General features: G+C 39.3%; 1 protein-coding gene across 3 annotated transcripts in view; it reads left to right on the top strand.

Moving 5' to 3' along the window:
* The window catches only part of DCDC2 (doublecortin domain containing 2), a 70,876-nt gene extending 60,246 nt beyond the window's left edge, over positions 1-10,630 (top strand). For all 3 annotated transcript variants that reach the window (XM_054190641.1, XM_054190640.1, XM_054190639.1), the window contains exons 9-10: positions 5,847-6,173; positions 7,430-10,630. In XM_054190641.1, coding sequence (XP_054046616.1) covers positions 5,847-6,173; positions 7,430-7,540 — 438 coding nt within the window. In that variant the 3' untranslated portion in view covers positions 7,541-10,630. The remainder of the gene's footprint in view (positions 1-5,846; positions 6,174-7,429) is intronic.
* The last annotated feature ends 5,493 nt before the right edge of the window (positions 10,631-16,123 follow it).

Below are 16,123 nucleotides of genomic sequence, written 5' to 3'. Positions count from 1 at the left end.
ACAGGCTGACTGCTTGAAGAAACATTCCCTCATTAAAAAGGCTAGAACTTTTCACGAGTAAACATTTTGCATTACACCAGTAAGGATTTCAAAATGGCATTTGGAAAGAATACATGCAGAACTTTTTATGCACAAATTTCACTACAAATGACGCAGCTGTAATTTAAGCTTTCTGGATTTTGAGTGCTGACAAGCCAGCAGATAAGATTTTTCCCTGCATGTTCTTCTTTCAGCTCCACTGATTTACACTTAATTTTTTTGTTGTTCGTTTGTGCGAGATGGGGAAAATTACTCTGGTTGGTTCCTTGCACCTCAGAATTAGAGAGATCTTCTGTCAGTTTCTGCGTTGGATGACTGTGATTTCTGAAGCTAGAGCAGCAAGGTCTGATCTCTTCTTTAAAGGCCTGTGTAGTCAGCTGTTGGAGGGCTTTCACTTCTTCCAAGTAAAGCCTAGAAACGCAGTTCTGTTGTAAAACTAGTGTTGATACCACTTTGAAAAAAAGTTTCCTCTGTGTGGTCCTGTCTTGAAAAAATCTAGCAATCTTAAAACAGATAGTTTTCAAATTGCTTAACTCTTAGGGCATTTTTCATTCACTGTAGGAGAGTCTGTTTCTGAAAAAAAACCCCCAAAATACCCACAACTGTATTTTTGCAGCCTCAGTAGGGCTTCTCAATGCTTATCAATCTTCCCATTGTCTACAGGTATGCTCGACGGATCATACTGTATTATAGGGGGCGAAGTTTAGGCAAATTTTACTGTACACATGGAAAGCGTTATGGAAAAACTAGACGTGATTGTCAGTGAAATAGATGGAGAAAAATATTGTTGACTTAGGTACATCTTAGAAAACTAAGGATCTGATCAGATGTTTTCTTGTCCGCCGCGGCTGTCTTGTGGGTAAGGAATTAATGCATGCTTCCAGTTACCACACAATGAAACTGAGGAATGGAGATTGAAAAGCTGTTTTTTCTATACTTCAAGTTACCATTCATAGTTATTATACCAGTCAAGTTATCATTCATAGTTTCCATTCATTCCAGTTAGACTTCTGGGTGCTATGATCTTATGGAAAAATTAGACTTTGTGGACTCAGATGTTGCGTCTGTGATTAAAAAAAAAAAAAAAGCATCCAAACTCATAAAAAGGCTGGAGTTTAAATGTTGAGGGGATAAAGACTTTTTTTTTTGCCTTCATGAACAACGGCACATTTACTGTGTGAGAAGTGTAAGACTGATGAACCCTTAACTATTCATTTGCTTGTTTTTAAGAGCCTGGGTTTTGTAAATGATGTGGAAGAGGGCTGCTGTCACTTAGCAACCCTATCTGGTTCGAGAACAAAATGTTTTGCTGTTGGAATCTGTGCAGTGCTGCTGCAAAGCATTCCTGGCTGGGTAGGAGCAGGGGCAGCTCTGTTCTGGAGAGGTTTGGTGCAATCAAAGTTAAGTGTTTCTGATGCTGCATTTGTGAGATGTATTCATGCTGGTATTTGTGACCATTAAGGTTTTTGTTGTCTACCTCATTGTTTGTCTGTTGTGACCATTAGCCTAGTAAACATTTCCAAATGGCTTCAATAAAGCAAAATTATGTTTTACATTAATGGTGCGAAATAATTTCTGCCTTAAATGATTTGTGATACTGCAGTTTTCAATATTCTGATACCAGTCATGTGCAAACCTTCTGAGAGGCTACATTAGCATCCCTAGAGGAAAAGAAGCCAAATGCTTCAATGTCTGAAGATTTCCTGACTTATTGCTTTTGAATGATGATGGCATTTGGTAATGTAGCTCTTAATGAATGATAGCATGATGAGTGTAATTAGAATACATCTTTCTTTTTTAAACACTCTGATTTTGCTGAGATTTAAAATACCATCAAGCAATCATATTTTTTGGATGCAAAATGAAATTCACTCTGTTCCTCATCAAGCTGGTAGTAAGTCAGGAGGTTTCCAGAAGGCAGGCTGGGTCCATGTTTCTAGCATAAAGTTGAGAATGACTTCGAATATTCTACATGCCTTTGGTTGAATATACCTTTCAATATACATATGCAAGTCTTTTGTCAGTGAGTCTTTTTATTGCTAGTCCATGACAAGCAAAGAATTATGCTTGCTTTCATGAAGGTATGGTTTGAGAACTAGTTATTTTAACTATCGTATTTTCAACTGGGAAACTGTAAAAGCATCATCTTCACTTAAAAGGTGCAGTCAGCAATATGAGAAAGAAGGTTCCTTCCTATTTTCTTGCAACTGTACAAAAGGCAAAATTACAAACCTTACCATGAATAGTTCTGACTACAGGAGGAATGAGGATAATCCATCGCAGTCACTGGAAAAGTTCCCTGTCCTAGAAGTTGCTTACTTGCCTGTGAAAATTACCTCAAGGAATAAGAATGTAATCACCTCGTGCTTCTCCAGTCCAGAATTTAGTGCTGTCAGGTTCAAGTTGTGGTGCTGTTTTTTGTGATGTGGTCATGCAATTAAAGTGACACAGGAACACTTATTCTGTAGTTAGTTACCATATACATCTTTAGTTACCCTGGGGTACAACTGGCTGGGTGCTTCCAACATGAGTTTTTGAAGCGCCCCATGTTCTCTGTTATGATCCTGAAATCTCTCGTGTCGACATGGTGATATTAGTATTTGATGCTTGTGTTCATTTAGTTGTGTTAGAAAGTAGTGAGAGACCTCAGTCAGTCAGGCCTGGAGATATAGTTGGTTCTCTGGATTTGAGATGCCCTGAGCTTTTACTGGAATCCCAAATGAAATGTACTCGCACAACTTCCTGTGAGACGACGCTGGCTGAAAGGTGGACTCTGCCTTCTTGGGTGCAAAGAGGAGCAGCCGAGTCCCACATCTGCCTTGCTTATCCATCCAATGCGTTCCGTATAGGAAGCTGTTACTGGCAGTATTCTGGTTATTTAGAAGATAACAGATGTAAAGCTAAAAACTAAGATGTGAAACGTCACTGCTTTTTCTTAAATATACAAGAACATTGCTGACTTAAGAGAAATGAGTCTGATAATTTCTGCAAGGACATGTAGATCAGAACTGGCATACCTGTTTTGCTCTCAGTACACCCATCCTGATGTATTCTGACTGAGAGAACACAGTTTGCAGTAACTTTGATGAACACATAATAGGCGTTTTGTACACTTGTAGGTCGAGGGATGGCTGGAGTGTATCAAATCCAATGAAAAGGTTCCCATTGACTCGAGGGGACTAGGAATTATATCCTGACCCAGCAAGCACTTTAATGTAGGCTTTAGCTCACTATTTCAGGTTCACTGAAATCACAAGAACTGTTCCAGAAGGTAGAGTTAAGCATGTACAACATTTACAGGCTTTGGACCATAAAAAAAATCTGTTTTTCTCCTTTTTTCTGTTTTCCTCACTACATGTGTATATGCATATAAATATCCTCTCTCCCTAAATATGAAAAATCTAACTTTTGCTAAGGATATCTCTTTCTCAGTGACAGTGAAGAAGATGTACTTAAAACAAATAATGCTAATTTATGCATAGCTAGTAGATCAACAAGATCTCAGTAGAAAGTATCACACTTTTTATGTAGAGAGCAATGTATGATTTGGTGAGTGATTTTGGCCTTCAGTTCCTTCTCTACAGTCCTGTCTTAGGTCAGCTGTGCATTCTGAAATGCATGGTCTGTGGTCATATTGACATTTCAAAGCCTACCTGTGACTGTGCGTGCAGCGGGAACCATACTGCATTTTAGATTACCTTGCAGAAGGATTCCTCAGGATCGATATTGATTTTAACTTGTTTGAAATGTCCATTCTAATGTAGTGCAGCTTGAAAGGAGATTAAATGAAGAACATGTTTTGCTTTCCAATTATTAGCTGTAAACATGGCTTTTTATTTTTGTCTGTAGTAGTAATAACTTGTAGTAATACACTCAGCTATCTTGAAATTTTCAGTTACCATAAAAACATTATACTTGCACTGATGGAATTTGTTTCACTGATCTTGTTTTGTACTGTTATTTTTTCAGGCAATTTAGGTTGACTGGTTAAGTTAGATTAGTTGAAATTTGAATGTTATGTCATGCCAGTTCCCTATGAGCTTCCAGTGAGTTTGTGGCTAAAGTTCAATGATGCTGTGTTTATTTTCTATGTTACTCAGTTTTAACTCTTAAAAAAAAATTTGCATCCACACTTATTTTAGACAGATAAGGTCTAATGAGTCTAGCTAATGGGTCTGACCCTGTTTCTGGTCAGAATCCAGAGCTGCTAATTTCCTTAGCAGACTGAGAACAAATTAGTAGGTCGCACGTGTAAGACTAGCAGGTAATTTCTGAGAATTTGTGGATCTACAGGTTCTTTGCTATCTCTATGTGCTGGAGGTTACCAAAGTTGGCTCAAGTTTGCTTTGGATGGTGCCTTCTTTGAAGGTGTCTTTACAGACTTGACTTGTTTAATTTTTATTTTAGTGGTAATAAGGCCAGTTTGATGTTACCACATGAAAGTGAACCAGGAAGGCTCGAATAAAAAAACACACAGAAACTACTGTACTTCAAAACTTATGGAGCCATTATTGATCTGGTCAGATAACCATGTAATATTTCTAGTAATTCACAACACAATAACTTGTCCTTTTTGAAGCTTTGTCAATGCAGTATTGTGCACTGGAATAATAAAGTTGTTTTATGTTGCTACTTAGATATCAAAGCAAAAGCAAGGTGTTTCATCAAGAGGCTTCAATCAGTTATTGGTATTGCTGAACTGACTTTTACTAATATGTCGAAGGTGATGATAGAATTCTTTTGAAATGTTCGTATTAGTGAGGGAAAGAGATTTTTAGAAGACGTAAATAACTTGTAGGTCTGTAGCAGATAGCTGCCTGCATAAAGGAGCTGCTAATGATAGTAAAATTCCAAACACTTTTGATTAAGAGATAATCTCTTGCTCTCAGCTTGTTTGCTTTAGATTTAGAGTCTGATGAGGCTGCGTGGGGGGCAGACACCCTGTCACTTCTGTGGGATTTTTTTCTTTTTCTTTTCATTCAAACCTTAGCACAAGTACATAAGTCATCTTGGCAGCAGGGGCATTGGTTCACTGAATAGTCAGGTGAATCTTCAAAGCTGAAACTGGAAGACAAATGACAAAAACTAGATAGTATGTGCATCGGTCTTCCAGGTTGTCATGAAATGATGCTGCTTACTGTTCTCCAGTATGGGTCGAGATCCTGTTCCTCCTGTCTGCTGGTCCAACTCTGTGTAGGAAAAAACAATTGCTAAATGTCAAATAAATCCTAACCATGCCACCCTACACAGGCGTTTTTGGGAAGGGGAATGATTTTATGGAAGGGACCGGTAGGTCTACCTCATCTCTCTCTTGCTGCTTTTCTGAGGATGCAAAGAAGACAGGCTGCACAAAAGGACCGACTGGCATGGCATGGCCTGGTCCATAGGTAAAATGCTTCTTGGGGAACAGTTTGTGGGCTAGTGATGTGTGATATTTTATTGTGACAGAATTTTATAAACAAGTATGTACTAAATGCTGGAATGTCAGAGAACCTGGAACAGCTGGAACAAAATAGCTGTTGCTGTATTAATTAAGTCTAGCTCATTCCAGTTGTTTTGAGTATGGTCAAATGGATTAACCTGGTGTAATACATTTAAATCTCACTAACACATTTTTTATGTAGAATAAAAGTGCATTATTTTACTACAGCAGCATAATTTTCTGTCCATGTAGACAAACCTCAAATTAGCATACTTACTCCCCAGTAATGATGTAAGTGTGATTTTGATGACTCTCACGTTTCAGAATTACGTGGAGCATTCTGATTAAAAATGCCTCATAATGCTGCTGCTTTTCCTTTCACCAGAGGCCAGCTGAAACTGTAGATGAAGAAGAAAATGTAGAAGAGGAAAATGACAGGGGAGAGGAAGAATATCCAGAAGTGAATGGAGAGGAAAGTGGGGAAACTGTTAAAGAAAGAAGTGTAGTGGAAGAAAACAAGAAGAAATTAAATGAGAATGATGAAGATGAAGCAGAAGAAACAGAGAATGTTGACCAAGCAGAAGAGGAACTTATCCATTTAAATGGCAAGAAAGATGAAGAAAATGGTGAGGGAATGGAGCACTTGAACTACCAAGGTGATCTTCAGCCTGAAGAAGAAATAAAAGAGGAGGATTCTGACAGTCAGAAACAGGCGAGTGTTTATTCTTTCAGTTTGTTGTTCTTAAGTTACTGTTCCTCATTCATCTCAGCCTTAGGCTTCTCAGCTAGTCTCTAAGTAGCTCAATCCTGATAATGTCCCGAGAGCATTTATGAGAACTTCAGTTTGTGGGAAAAGCTGTTTTCCATCTGCATAGATCAGTTACATCAGTAATTACATTATATGCCCCCCAACTGAGAAAGCAGATGTTTGTTGCTATTTAATGAATCTGCATCTCCTGCTTTCCTGAGTATGCTGAATTTTGAAGAAAAGTAATAAAAAAAATTATTGCAATTTCTAGAAAAGCATAATAATTATATATTTCCACACGAAGTTGTCCTTTAGGACAGAGCAGAAGGGTGTGTTCACGAAACCACAGTGCCTCATTATTTTGATGAATTGGCTTTCACAGAAGTTGCATTCTATAAAAGACTCTTGCCATTGCTTTGTGGAAGTTTCATCTCCTTTTCTTAGAAATTGGAAAAGACAGTGGAGATGAACAAGATCCTCAAAGCAAGGGACTTTAGTCAGTTTAAAAGCAAGCGTGACATTAATTTAGGAGACACACTAACATGCTGTTGGCTTAGATGGAGGCATGCAGCCCAGAAGAACAAAGTGGACTACGCTGACAGTCAGATGAACTGACCAGCAAACAGAATGTGGGAAATGAAGTGTTTTGTTTGGTGGGGAGAATCCAGATCTGCTAAGAGTGGGATTCTGGAGCGTCAGAAGCAGAACAACTTGCTGCATGTTCCCTACCTGTAGGCTGCCGAAAAACAGTCTTCTGCTTCTTATGACACTGTTGCACCTTGCAACTGGGCTTTCTTCTCTTTCTGTATGACATACAAAAGCATTTTTCAATTAAGACAGCTGAGTAACGGGTTATTTTCTTGGGCCCTGAATTTATTCTATGCTTGTTGTATTGATGTCTGTTGTTTGTTTTTTAGAAAAGCTGAAGTTATTTATGGAAGTGGGGAAAGTGAGTGAGCATTCACTTTAAATGGATATGTGGGTAACTGGATGTTTGATGAAAGAGCTGGGGGGGAACCTCTAATTTGAGTACTTTCTCCTTTGGAAGGTATATAAGTATAAGGTAAATAAAAATGTTAATGCGAACGCTCTCAGGAAAACATCTTTTCACATTAAGAATACCTTGTGGAAATTTCAGTATGAAGTGCTAACACTGTATTGAAATGAAGTGAAATCTTTGTTACCTGATGAAGTTAACAGTGCCTGTCCTTTTTCTCTAGGTTGATTCCCATCTTGAAAAAACATCCACAAATCCAAGGGTGACAATCACCAGCCCACAGGAAAGTGAAAAAAAAAATGACCAGAGCAATGACTATGCTGCAGTTGCATAGACAGAAAAAATGTAACAAGCAGAAAATGGAAGATTATAATACTCTAAATATAAAGCATGTTATTTTTTGCGATTGATAACTTATAATGGGAAGATAGGTTGAGTACCCACATAATGAGTCTTGAGATGATAATGCCGTATGGACTGATATAGGAAACAAACATTAATAGCTACTAGAAGAACATAGAATTATTTTTACAAGGTGATATTTTCCGATAGAATTTAAGGGGGGAAATACAAGAGTACTGTATAGTAGTATTAGAAATAAATGAACTATTCTGTGGTATAAGATGGTTAGCAGTAATTGAATAATCACAAAAATGACACTATACCAGAAAAAAAGAAAACAGAACCCACACAAATTCAATGCCAAAACTACTTTGCAGATTTTTTCAGAAAAGAGAAACAGTTTCTGACTTTTAATGAGGACATACATAGTTTTTCCTTTAAAATTCCACGATATAAATGCTTTCCAGGCATAGCATTAAGATATAATTAGAATACATTCCTCAGTTAATGAACTTATGCCCACAAAAAATGGTGTACTGTAATGAGGTGTCAGTCCTAATGTTACTAAATTGTGGATTTTCAGTACATTTATTAGAATCATTAGTTTTTACATTCATAAATAGCACTTATTTAGCACTATGAATGTATGTAGATAGCCTACAGTACTGCAGCTCTTTCCCATTTACAGCAAGAAGTTTTGTTGATTGTCCTACACCAATTCACTAAACAGTGAATTGTTATCATAGTAGGAAAAAAAAAAAGTAAAGGAAGAGTATGTAGCAAATGAGTTTCAAAAGTTGAGTTTGGGTGGATTTGTAATTCAGTCTAGGTGAAATTTAATTTATTAATGAAAAAAAAAATGAGTAGGCCTGGATTCAGACAGAAATTGCCCTGAAACCATGCTGTCAATGGAGCCACTGTAATACGAAACGTGTTAGGGTGAGCCTGTAAGTTTTCTGTAGAAGTCGGCAACAATTGCTGCATTTTTTAATCCTTTCCATAGCCTTAATGGTTGGAAGTGTATCATCATCTTCTTGGGCAAGCTGGCTCCTGGTAGGCTGTGGCTTAATTTGCAGTAGTAAATAAAGAATTGATCCACAGTATTAGTTCTCTTAATGACACCGATTCAATTGCTCCTATTGTTTCCCTGTTAGTAATGGGAATAATTTGTAGTTCGTAGAAATACAGCACGGAGAATAATTTCATTAATTATACAAAAGAAATAGTGGGTTTCCTTATTGTTAATGCTGGTAAATTATTACTGTGAGAAACAAAATGTAATTTTTGTTGATTTCATGCCGTTAAGACAAAAATTACATTTATGAACAAATTGAACTTGAAGCGCTGTTTGAGGAATGTGAAGAACCACTTGTCATGACTGAAACTCATACAAACATCTTCACTTTTTCTACTAACTATTAAATATATTTTTCCAATGGAGTAGAAATACATAGAGATCCTTCAGCATGTTTCTGAGTATTGGCAATGTAAGTATAAAAAACATAACGTTAAAAACCATAGGAACAGGGTTAGAACAGTTTGCCCTGCATGCAGCATCTCTGAATTGTCTGTGATTCGCGTGTCCTTTGTTGAACCGTCTGACAAAGATCTGAGGGAATATTACATTTGTGATCAGTTCAAAATAAGCTCTTAATTTAGCCAAGCTCTTAAGCAAGTATGTATGCTTCTTTTATTTCATAAAGCAATTAAGCTTGTGCTCAAATGTCTTTGATTTCACTGGGATTTAAGAAGACGTTTAAAGTTAAGCAGAAGTAAAAATAAAACAACCCCCTCCCTCCCCCCCCAGTAGAATGAATAAAATAACAGTATGTGCTAGTGAGGAAAAATGACACACAGAAATCCTCTAGGTACCTTTACAGTTAATCCTGCACTGGAATAATATATGCAGTAGCATTATAAGCCCCCAAACGACACTTAACCAGCCAGAGAAGGCAGCTCTGTCTCCTCGGGGAGCTTAGGGGAATTTACCCGCTGAACCTTCCGTGCAAAGCTGACCAAGGGAAATGGCTAATGCTGCGTCTTTGCTCCCTTAGAGCTAAATAGCTCATACGCTTACTGGTAAGCACGGGCTTAAGCGTGTTGCTGAATCCAGACAAATGACAGTAATCCTGTATTGACGTTGTACGAATGGGCTCTTGGCTAGAAGTTAATGGTGTACCAAATACAGGCCCCTACTCACTGTCATTTTATTGCAGATTAAGACTTGAACAGCCTCTGAGATCTTCTTCGTCCTCAAAAGTTTGAAGTCAAATTGACACCCAAAAATATCTGATGGAGGTACTTAATTTGGAGAACGTTTGCCTCAAAATGTTGTACCTAGAAATAACATATAGAAGAAATTGAGGGATTTATATGGTGATACTTTTCTCCTTTTGGTTTCTGTTTATAGCTTCTGTCTGCCAACAGTTTCTTCCTTTCTTCCTTTTTCCCCAAATATTCAGTGTCTTCTTTGCTTAAAAGACTTACCAATAAGAGTAATTTAAAAGCTTAAACTAAAGTCTAGGGAAGTGTAATATGACCGTTTTATTTCATGGGAACATGAAATCCCTATGGGTGTTATTCAGTTTTTAAAATGTTTCCCCCTCTGTTTTCTGGTAAGAAAGACAGAATATATTTCTTCAGAACAGAAAATCAGACATTTTGGAAATAGAGATATAACCATTTTATCATTCACCTTACAACACTGACAACATGATTTTTGCATCAGGTTCTTTTATATAGAGAAATTAGTTTATGCATAAAATTTTTTTCTGATGTTGAAGTTGAAATTAAACAATAAACATACAAGTGGTCTTGCTAATAGCTTTTCTGTCTGGGTTTGCTGTGTGTGATGGCTTAACTCAGTTTTACATGAGAAATACATTATTTTGTTAAGCTTATATAATGTTATTTTACTAAGCTTTTATGCAATAGTTCTGAGGTTTTTTTAAGACTTGTTTTCTTGGTTTTATTTTTAAAAATAATTTGCTATTAAAGAGAACTAGCGTACGGATATTCGTGTGTTTTGTTTCATATCAACGCCTCTGATGCTAAGTCTGTCTTTGGGTGACTGACTTTATAAACCTGGTGATTTTGCAGCTGATAAGATTCTCCCATAATTAGAACTTTAAAAAATAAAAATCAGGTTTGCTAGTCTTCACATTGCAGCTGTGAAAGGGAAAAAAAAAAAAAGAAAAAAAAAAAAGAAAAAGAAAATATGCTGACAATTTAGCTGTTACATAGTTATAAATGTAAGTTACAAATCTAAGAATAACAGCGCAGTTAAACTGGCCACTGCTTTTTAATGTCATCGTTCAGGTTAGGACTGCATTATCAATATGTATATATTGTTCAGCTGACACTCAGCAAATAACATGATTTTATCTGTTCACTTGTAATGCTTAAGAAAACTACCAAAACTTCTAGATATCTCCCTGCTGAAGTTCCTAATTTCAGCAAAGTGTTAAAGCATATGCTTAAATCCCATAGGACTGCAGTTTTCATTAAACTTTATCTAATGCTTTGGTGCTTTGACATGTCAGAGACAAAATAAAATTAGTTTCCAGAAAGAAATGGGTGAAAATAAGGAAAATATAATCCCTGCGCAGTCTCACTGAAATTAAAGCGAAATAAACCTGTATGCAGAAGAAGAAAAGTTTAAGCGTAAGTATTCTGATTCCTTGAAAATATGGGGGGAGGATTGTTGCTTGGGTATTTTGACTGCTTATCCCAAAGGTACGTTAAAATAACTGTTAGATAGTAAATGTAAGTACAAAATGAAGCATCTCGAGGAGGGGTGTATTTATTAAGTAGTAGCAATCAGAATGCTTTAATGGGATGCAGCTCAAGGATGTATTGTTTTGGGTGGCTGATAGCCTTCAATCTAAGTTTTAATCCAAAGAAGTGCTTTAGACATGGCAATAGACAGTGAAGCCGTCTGCTAACTTTAGATTGTTGTGCGTGTGCATTTTTGTATGCATTAACTTGTGTGTTCCAAGTGATGGGCGTGTGTGTGAACGGCGCGTGTGTGAACACTGTAACTGAATGCATTGTCTGTGTGTTCAACACATAAATAATGTGCATATATAACAATCTAACTGTGTATTGTTAGTGATGGGAAAGATATTATTGACTGTAGCTGAAAATTGCTATAATTATAAAAGAAAATGTATCTACATCTAGTAATAACTAACCTCATAAAAAGAGTGATATAACTTTAAAAATTATGTGTATACTTTGGTGCTTTCCTGAGCCAAGCTCAGAATCCTTGAAGCCCTGAAGCAAAGTGGAAATAGCAGCCTAAAACTTCCTGGGAGCTACGTGAGTCATAAGGAAGTGGACAGGATTTGGAAAAGCCTTTATTACAACAAGTGATACCAACACTTTCAAAGGTCTTTAGTACCAGCTACAGTGCAGGGAACACCTGATTTAAACAAAGCGGTATTATGAAACAGTAGGCAGACTTCCAATAACCTATGTGCTTACTAGGAATGCCTTTAAATTTTCATATTTTTCTTGCAGTCACCTACAGCTGTGATGATGATACTTAGCTCTAATATTTGCAGTTTTACAAATGAATCCCTAATTCAATTCTACTTTTCCCTTGTCCTCAGTGGGACCAAAATTTAATTCAAAATACAGGTTTTATTAGTTGAAGGCTTCTACTCTCTAATCCTAAAAGAGGTTCAAGATCTCTTGTTTGGTATAAACTAGAAGGAATCTATTTCTCTATAAAATGATTTGCAGTTTTATATGTCAAGGACATGTAGATTCATGATTCTGGTTAATAGATTTTTCAAAGGCACGCGTTCTGTGCATATTATTTATACTGTGGACTCTCTGATTAGTGTCCGTGCATTTCAATGTGAGAATCAATGTCAGGTCTCTCTTCTGTAAGAACTGTTTGCCTGGATGCTCACTCTCATATTCTGCACCCCAGCCTTTGAGCCGGCACTGATACGCCTGGGCAGCAGGTGAAGTCAAGCTCCTAATCCAAGCTCCCTCTGTAGAATCATTTTTGGAGGCATTTACTTTTTCCATACTCCAAAATAAAACATGAAAAAGTTTTGTGCAAGGCTCAATTCCTCTCCTGAACAGCCAAGTTACAGCCTTAGCGCTGGTGATTTCCAGGAGAGTGATCCTGCCCTGTTCCAGGCTTCCAGGTGTGCAAAAAAAGCATCAACTGGGTTTTCAAACTACTGCACTGAATGCATTTGGCCTCAGTGGTTATACTGGCTCCAGTCCTCTTGGCTCTCCAGGCTGTGACTGGAGAAAAACCGGCCTCCGGAGGATGATACAAAAATATCTGAAATCCTGGCTGAGTCAGCCTTAATGGAAGAGGCAGTTTAAGAATTAGCTTAAAATTGGATAATGTGGAAGGATAATGTCTGCTTGGGATCCACTTCAAAAATCCTTCCCCTTCCTCTTCTACTTTGAAGTAGCTGAGTTTCACAGGAAGGAGAAACTTTGGCTGGTGCTTGCAAAAGGTAAGGATAGCATGCAATAAAGCATAAACAACGTAATACCAAAGCACTGTTGACCCTGTAACAACTTCCATTGGTGCTGGATGAATGGTTGGCCATGTACAAATTGTTGTTCCCTCTTCAGCACGGTCTGATTTACTCCTGTCTGTTCAGAGAGGAAGAAAAGGAACACTGAATTATTCTGCAGCTGCCCTTGCCACAAAGTTAGGCACTTATTTTTTTTAAACGAGTGTGAAATAAAATATAGCTTGCAGAGGTGGCATGTGAATCAAAATCTAATGTACTGTAAAGTGGCAGGATGCTTTTGTTAACAAAAGACATGTATCTATAAAGAGAGTTGTGTCCTGTTTTTTCACTGTGCTACTTGTGGTTTGAGGTTTTCTTCTCCTTCAGCCTTGGGGAAAAGTTAGAAAGTGACTGGGAGGTGATTGGATTGGGTCAGCTCAAATAAAGAGGAAGGTGCCAAAACAGAGTGGAGGGTCCTAGCACCACCAACCCAAACTTTTCTGCCGTCAGTGGATCGGCCTTTGGGTGTTGGGGCAGCCGGAGGCTGTAGTCGAGTGGTACGAGGAGCATCCTCTGGCTGGCTGCACGCAGGGAGGGAGGCAAGAGTCAACATGGGTGTTACATATCAAATTCGTGCTTGCGTTGTAAACTGACAGTAAGAGCGACTTTTGCCCCTAAGTCTAAAACACTTCAAGCCTCACCATTCGGAGAAAAATCACATTTTCCCCATACTGGGAGACTGTGTTGAGGCATTCAATAAAAGGTTTTCATAGAAGAGTCTAGGGGAAACTACATTTCTTAAGAGTCACTGCATTGCTTTCAAATCTTTTTAGGGACATTCCTTCTCCTTTCTCTTACTATCTAAAAAAAACTTGTCAGCTTTCAAATATGAAAAAGTTTGAGTTCCCTCCTCCTTATAAAACTGTTTGACTCCACAAAATGAAAAAGCATTGCTAGAAGCTCACGCTGCAAATCCAGTGCATTACCTGGTAGGATAGATCCTGTCAAGATGCTGAAAAACACTAAGATTACATCATTTATTTTTAAGCAAGATTTATTTATTTTTTTTTTTTAAAAAGGTAATCTTACTGAAATTAGTCATTAAGAAAACTGCTCCCAACTCCCCTTTTCTCCTGTAGCTGAGTAAGACTTGCCCACGCTGTGAGTACGCCGGCTGCACGCTGGTGGCTGATCCAGCTGCTTCCAGGTGAAACTTTTGAGAGGGCGACTCCGGCTGTCAGGGGCGTGGGGCCAGAATTGGCTCTGGCAGTGTGGCAGGTACGGCTGTCGGCTGTCTGCCCCCCTTCCCTTCGCAGGCTCCTTCACCTTGCAGACTTCAACCCTGCCGTAGACGTACCTGTTGCGGAGCTGTGCTGGGTGACTCGCTGTGCCCCTTACTTTACTCCTGGCCTTGGCTCACTTTTCCAGCACAGGGGAATCGCGTGAGCGAGGCTCAGCCCCCCACCTTTTCCTCACAGCTGCAACCCCGGGGAAACTGCAGCTGCTTGGGAGGAGATAAGCTGGTGGGAGTCCTTGGGACTCCCGCTTGAGAGTCTGGGAACAGCCCATAAGTACCCCAGCCTTCAGCTGAAGCAGTTTTAGGGAAGAATGAGTTGGATGTCACAGAAGCAAGGAGCTGGGAATGAGGAGACCACAAAGTCAATGCTTGAGGTAGGAGGGAATGGCTGTTTTATTTGTGAGTGCTTAGAGGATGGGTACCATCCCTTTGTCTTTGTGCTCACATGGGTGGGTGGATTCTCCTGCTCGAGGGAAGAAAATACCTTCAGACCTCGGTGATGTGTAGATTTTTTTCTGCTTGGGAAGGACTTCTGATTTGACTAGAGATTTGACTCCTCTGCCCCAGTGATGAAGTGGTGGTGTCAGAGATGAGCACTCATGCTGCTGCCACATTTTGGATACCCACCTTGGTATCTCATGCAGAAGTTGTCCTTGTTTCCCCTACTGCCACAGGTCATGGTTTCATTACTGCGTACCATCTCTGCATCCTTCTGCTTCTCTGATGCATTTGCTTCTTCCAGCTTGGTTGTGAGAAATGGTATTTCTAAAAATAGTACCTGTGCTCCACATTATTTCTCAGTTAGAGATGGTTGGTGCAAAGCTGGCACCCTTAGAGAAGCCTGAGCTTTACATGTTCCCTTGCCATTCTCTCATTGCTCCCACCGCCCCAGAGTTAGCACCGAACAGGAAATAACTTGGTAAGCCAAGAACTAGGATTTGCATCCACTGCTTACAAGTAGTCTCTCTCTGCAGAGAAAGGGAAGTGGATGAAGGCTATTTCTCCTTTTCATGCAACACAAGGCCTAGTTCAAGATGACCAAAGGGTTCATCATTCAGAGCATCCTGACCGTGTGGTTATAAATGGCTTATCCCAGGACAAGGAAGGCAGGGTAGCTAAACCTCTTGGGTCCTTCTGGCTGGGGACCTCATCCTCAAGCACACCTGACGCTTGCAGATGGGCCCGTGTGTGCAAAGGGAGGTGGCTGTCTGCTGTGGCAGCATCGCGTCCGCTCATGGGGATTAGAGCCTTTCCCCGTCAGTGCCTTCTCAACTACGAGTTTCTGTGGGCAAACTGAAGCAGAGGGTTTTTTTACTTAAAAGGTGTGGGGTTTCTTTTTGGGAGGGGTGTATAGTTCATCTCAAAGGTCTTAAGATTAATGTTAGGCTTTTTTCACTTACACGCTCAGATAGGCTGCTGGAGCCCTGCAGCAGGGAGAGCCACCGCGCTGCAAAGGGCTCCTGAACTTGGCTGCTGGGGGGTGGGCAGGGGCCCGGCTGGTGGGCGAGGGAAGGAGGTCGCGGTCTGCTGACTGACCCAGTAACGTTCGCCACTGCTTTCGGACAAATGCCTACTTCTCTGGAAGTTTGTTGCTTCCACCAGGAAGTGAAAAAGACTACGCGTCTTTCATTTCCTAACACTTCCCTGTTAGGGCTCCCATACCGAAAGGAGTGATGTATGTGGAGATACTTTGGTGTATGCTTTGGGGTTCTTCTAAACCGACATCTGTGTGTGATCCACAGCTGGGCGTTTTGAAGGTAAGGACTCGGAGGCCTGGTCTACGCTGCTC

Source organism: Rissa tridactyla, chromosome 2 (assembly GCF_028500815.1).
Source record: "Rissa tridactyla isolate bRisTri1 chromosome 2, bRisTri1.patW.cur.20221130, whole genome shotgun sequence".
In the NCBI taxonomy this organism is placed as follows: domain Eukaryota; kingdom Metazoa; phylum Chordata; class Aves; order Charadriiformes; family Laridae; genus Rissa; species Rissa tridactyla.
Note: the sequence above shows the minus strand (reverse complement) of the source record. Positions and strands in the feature narration are given on the sequence as shown.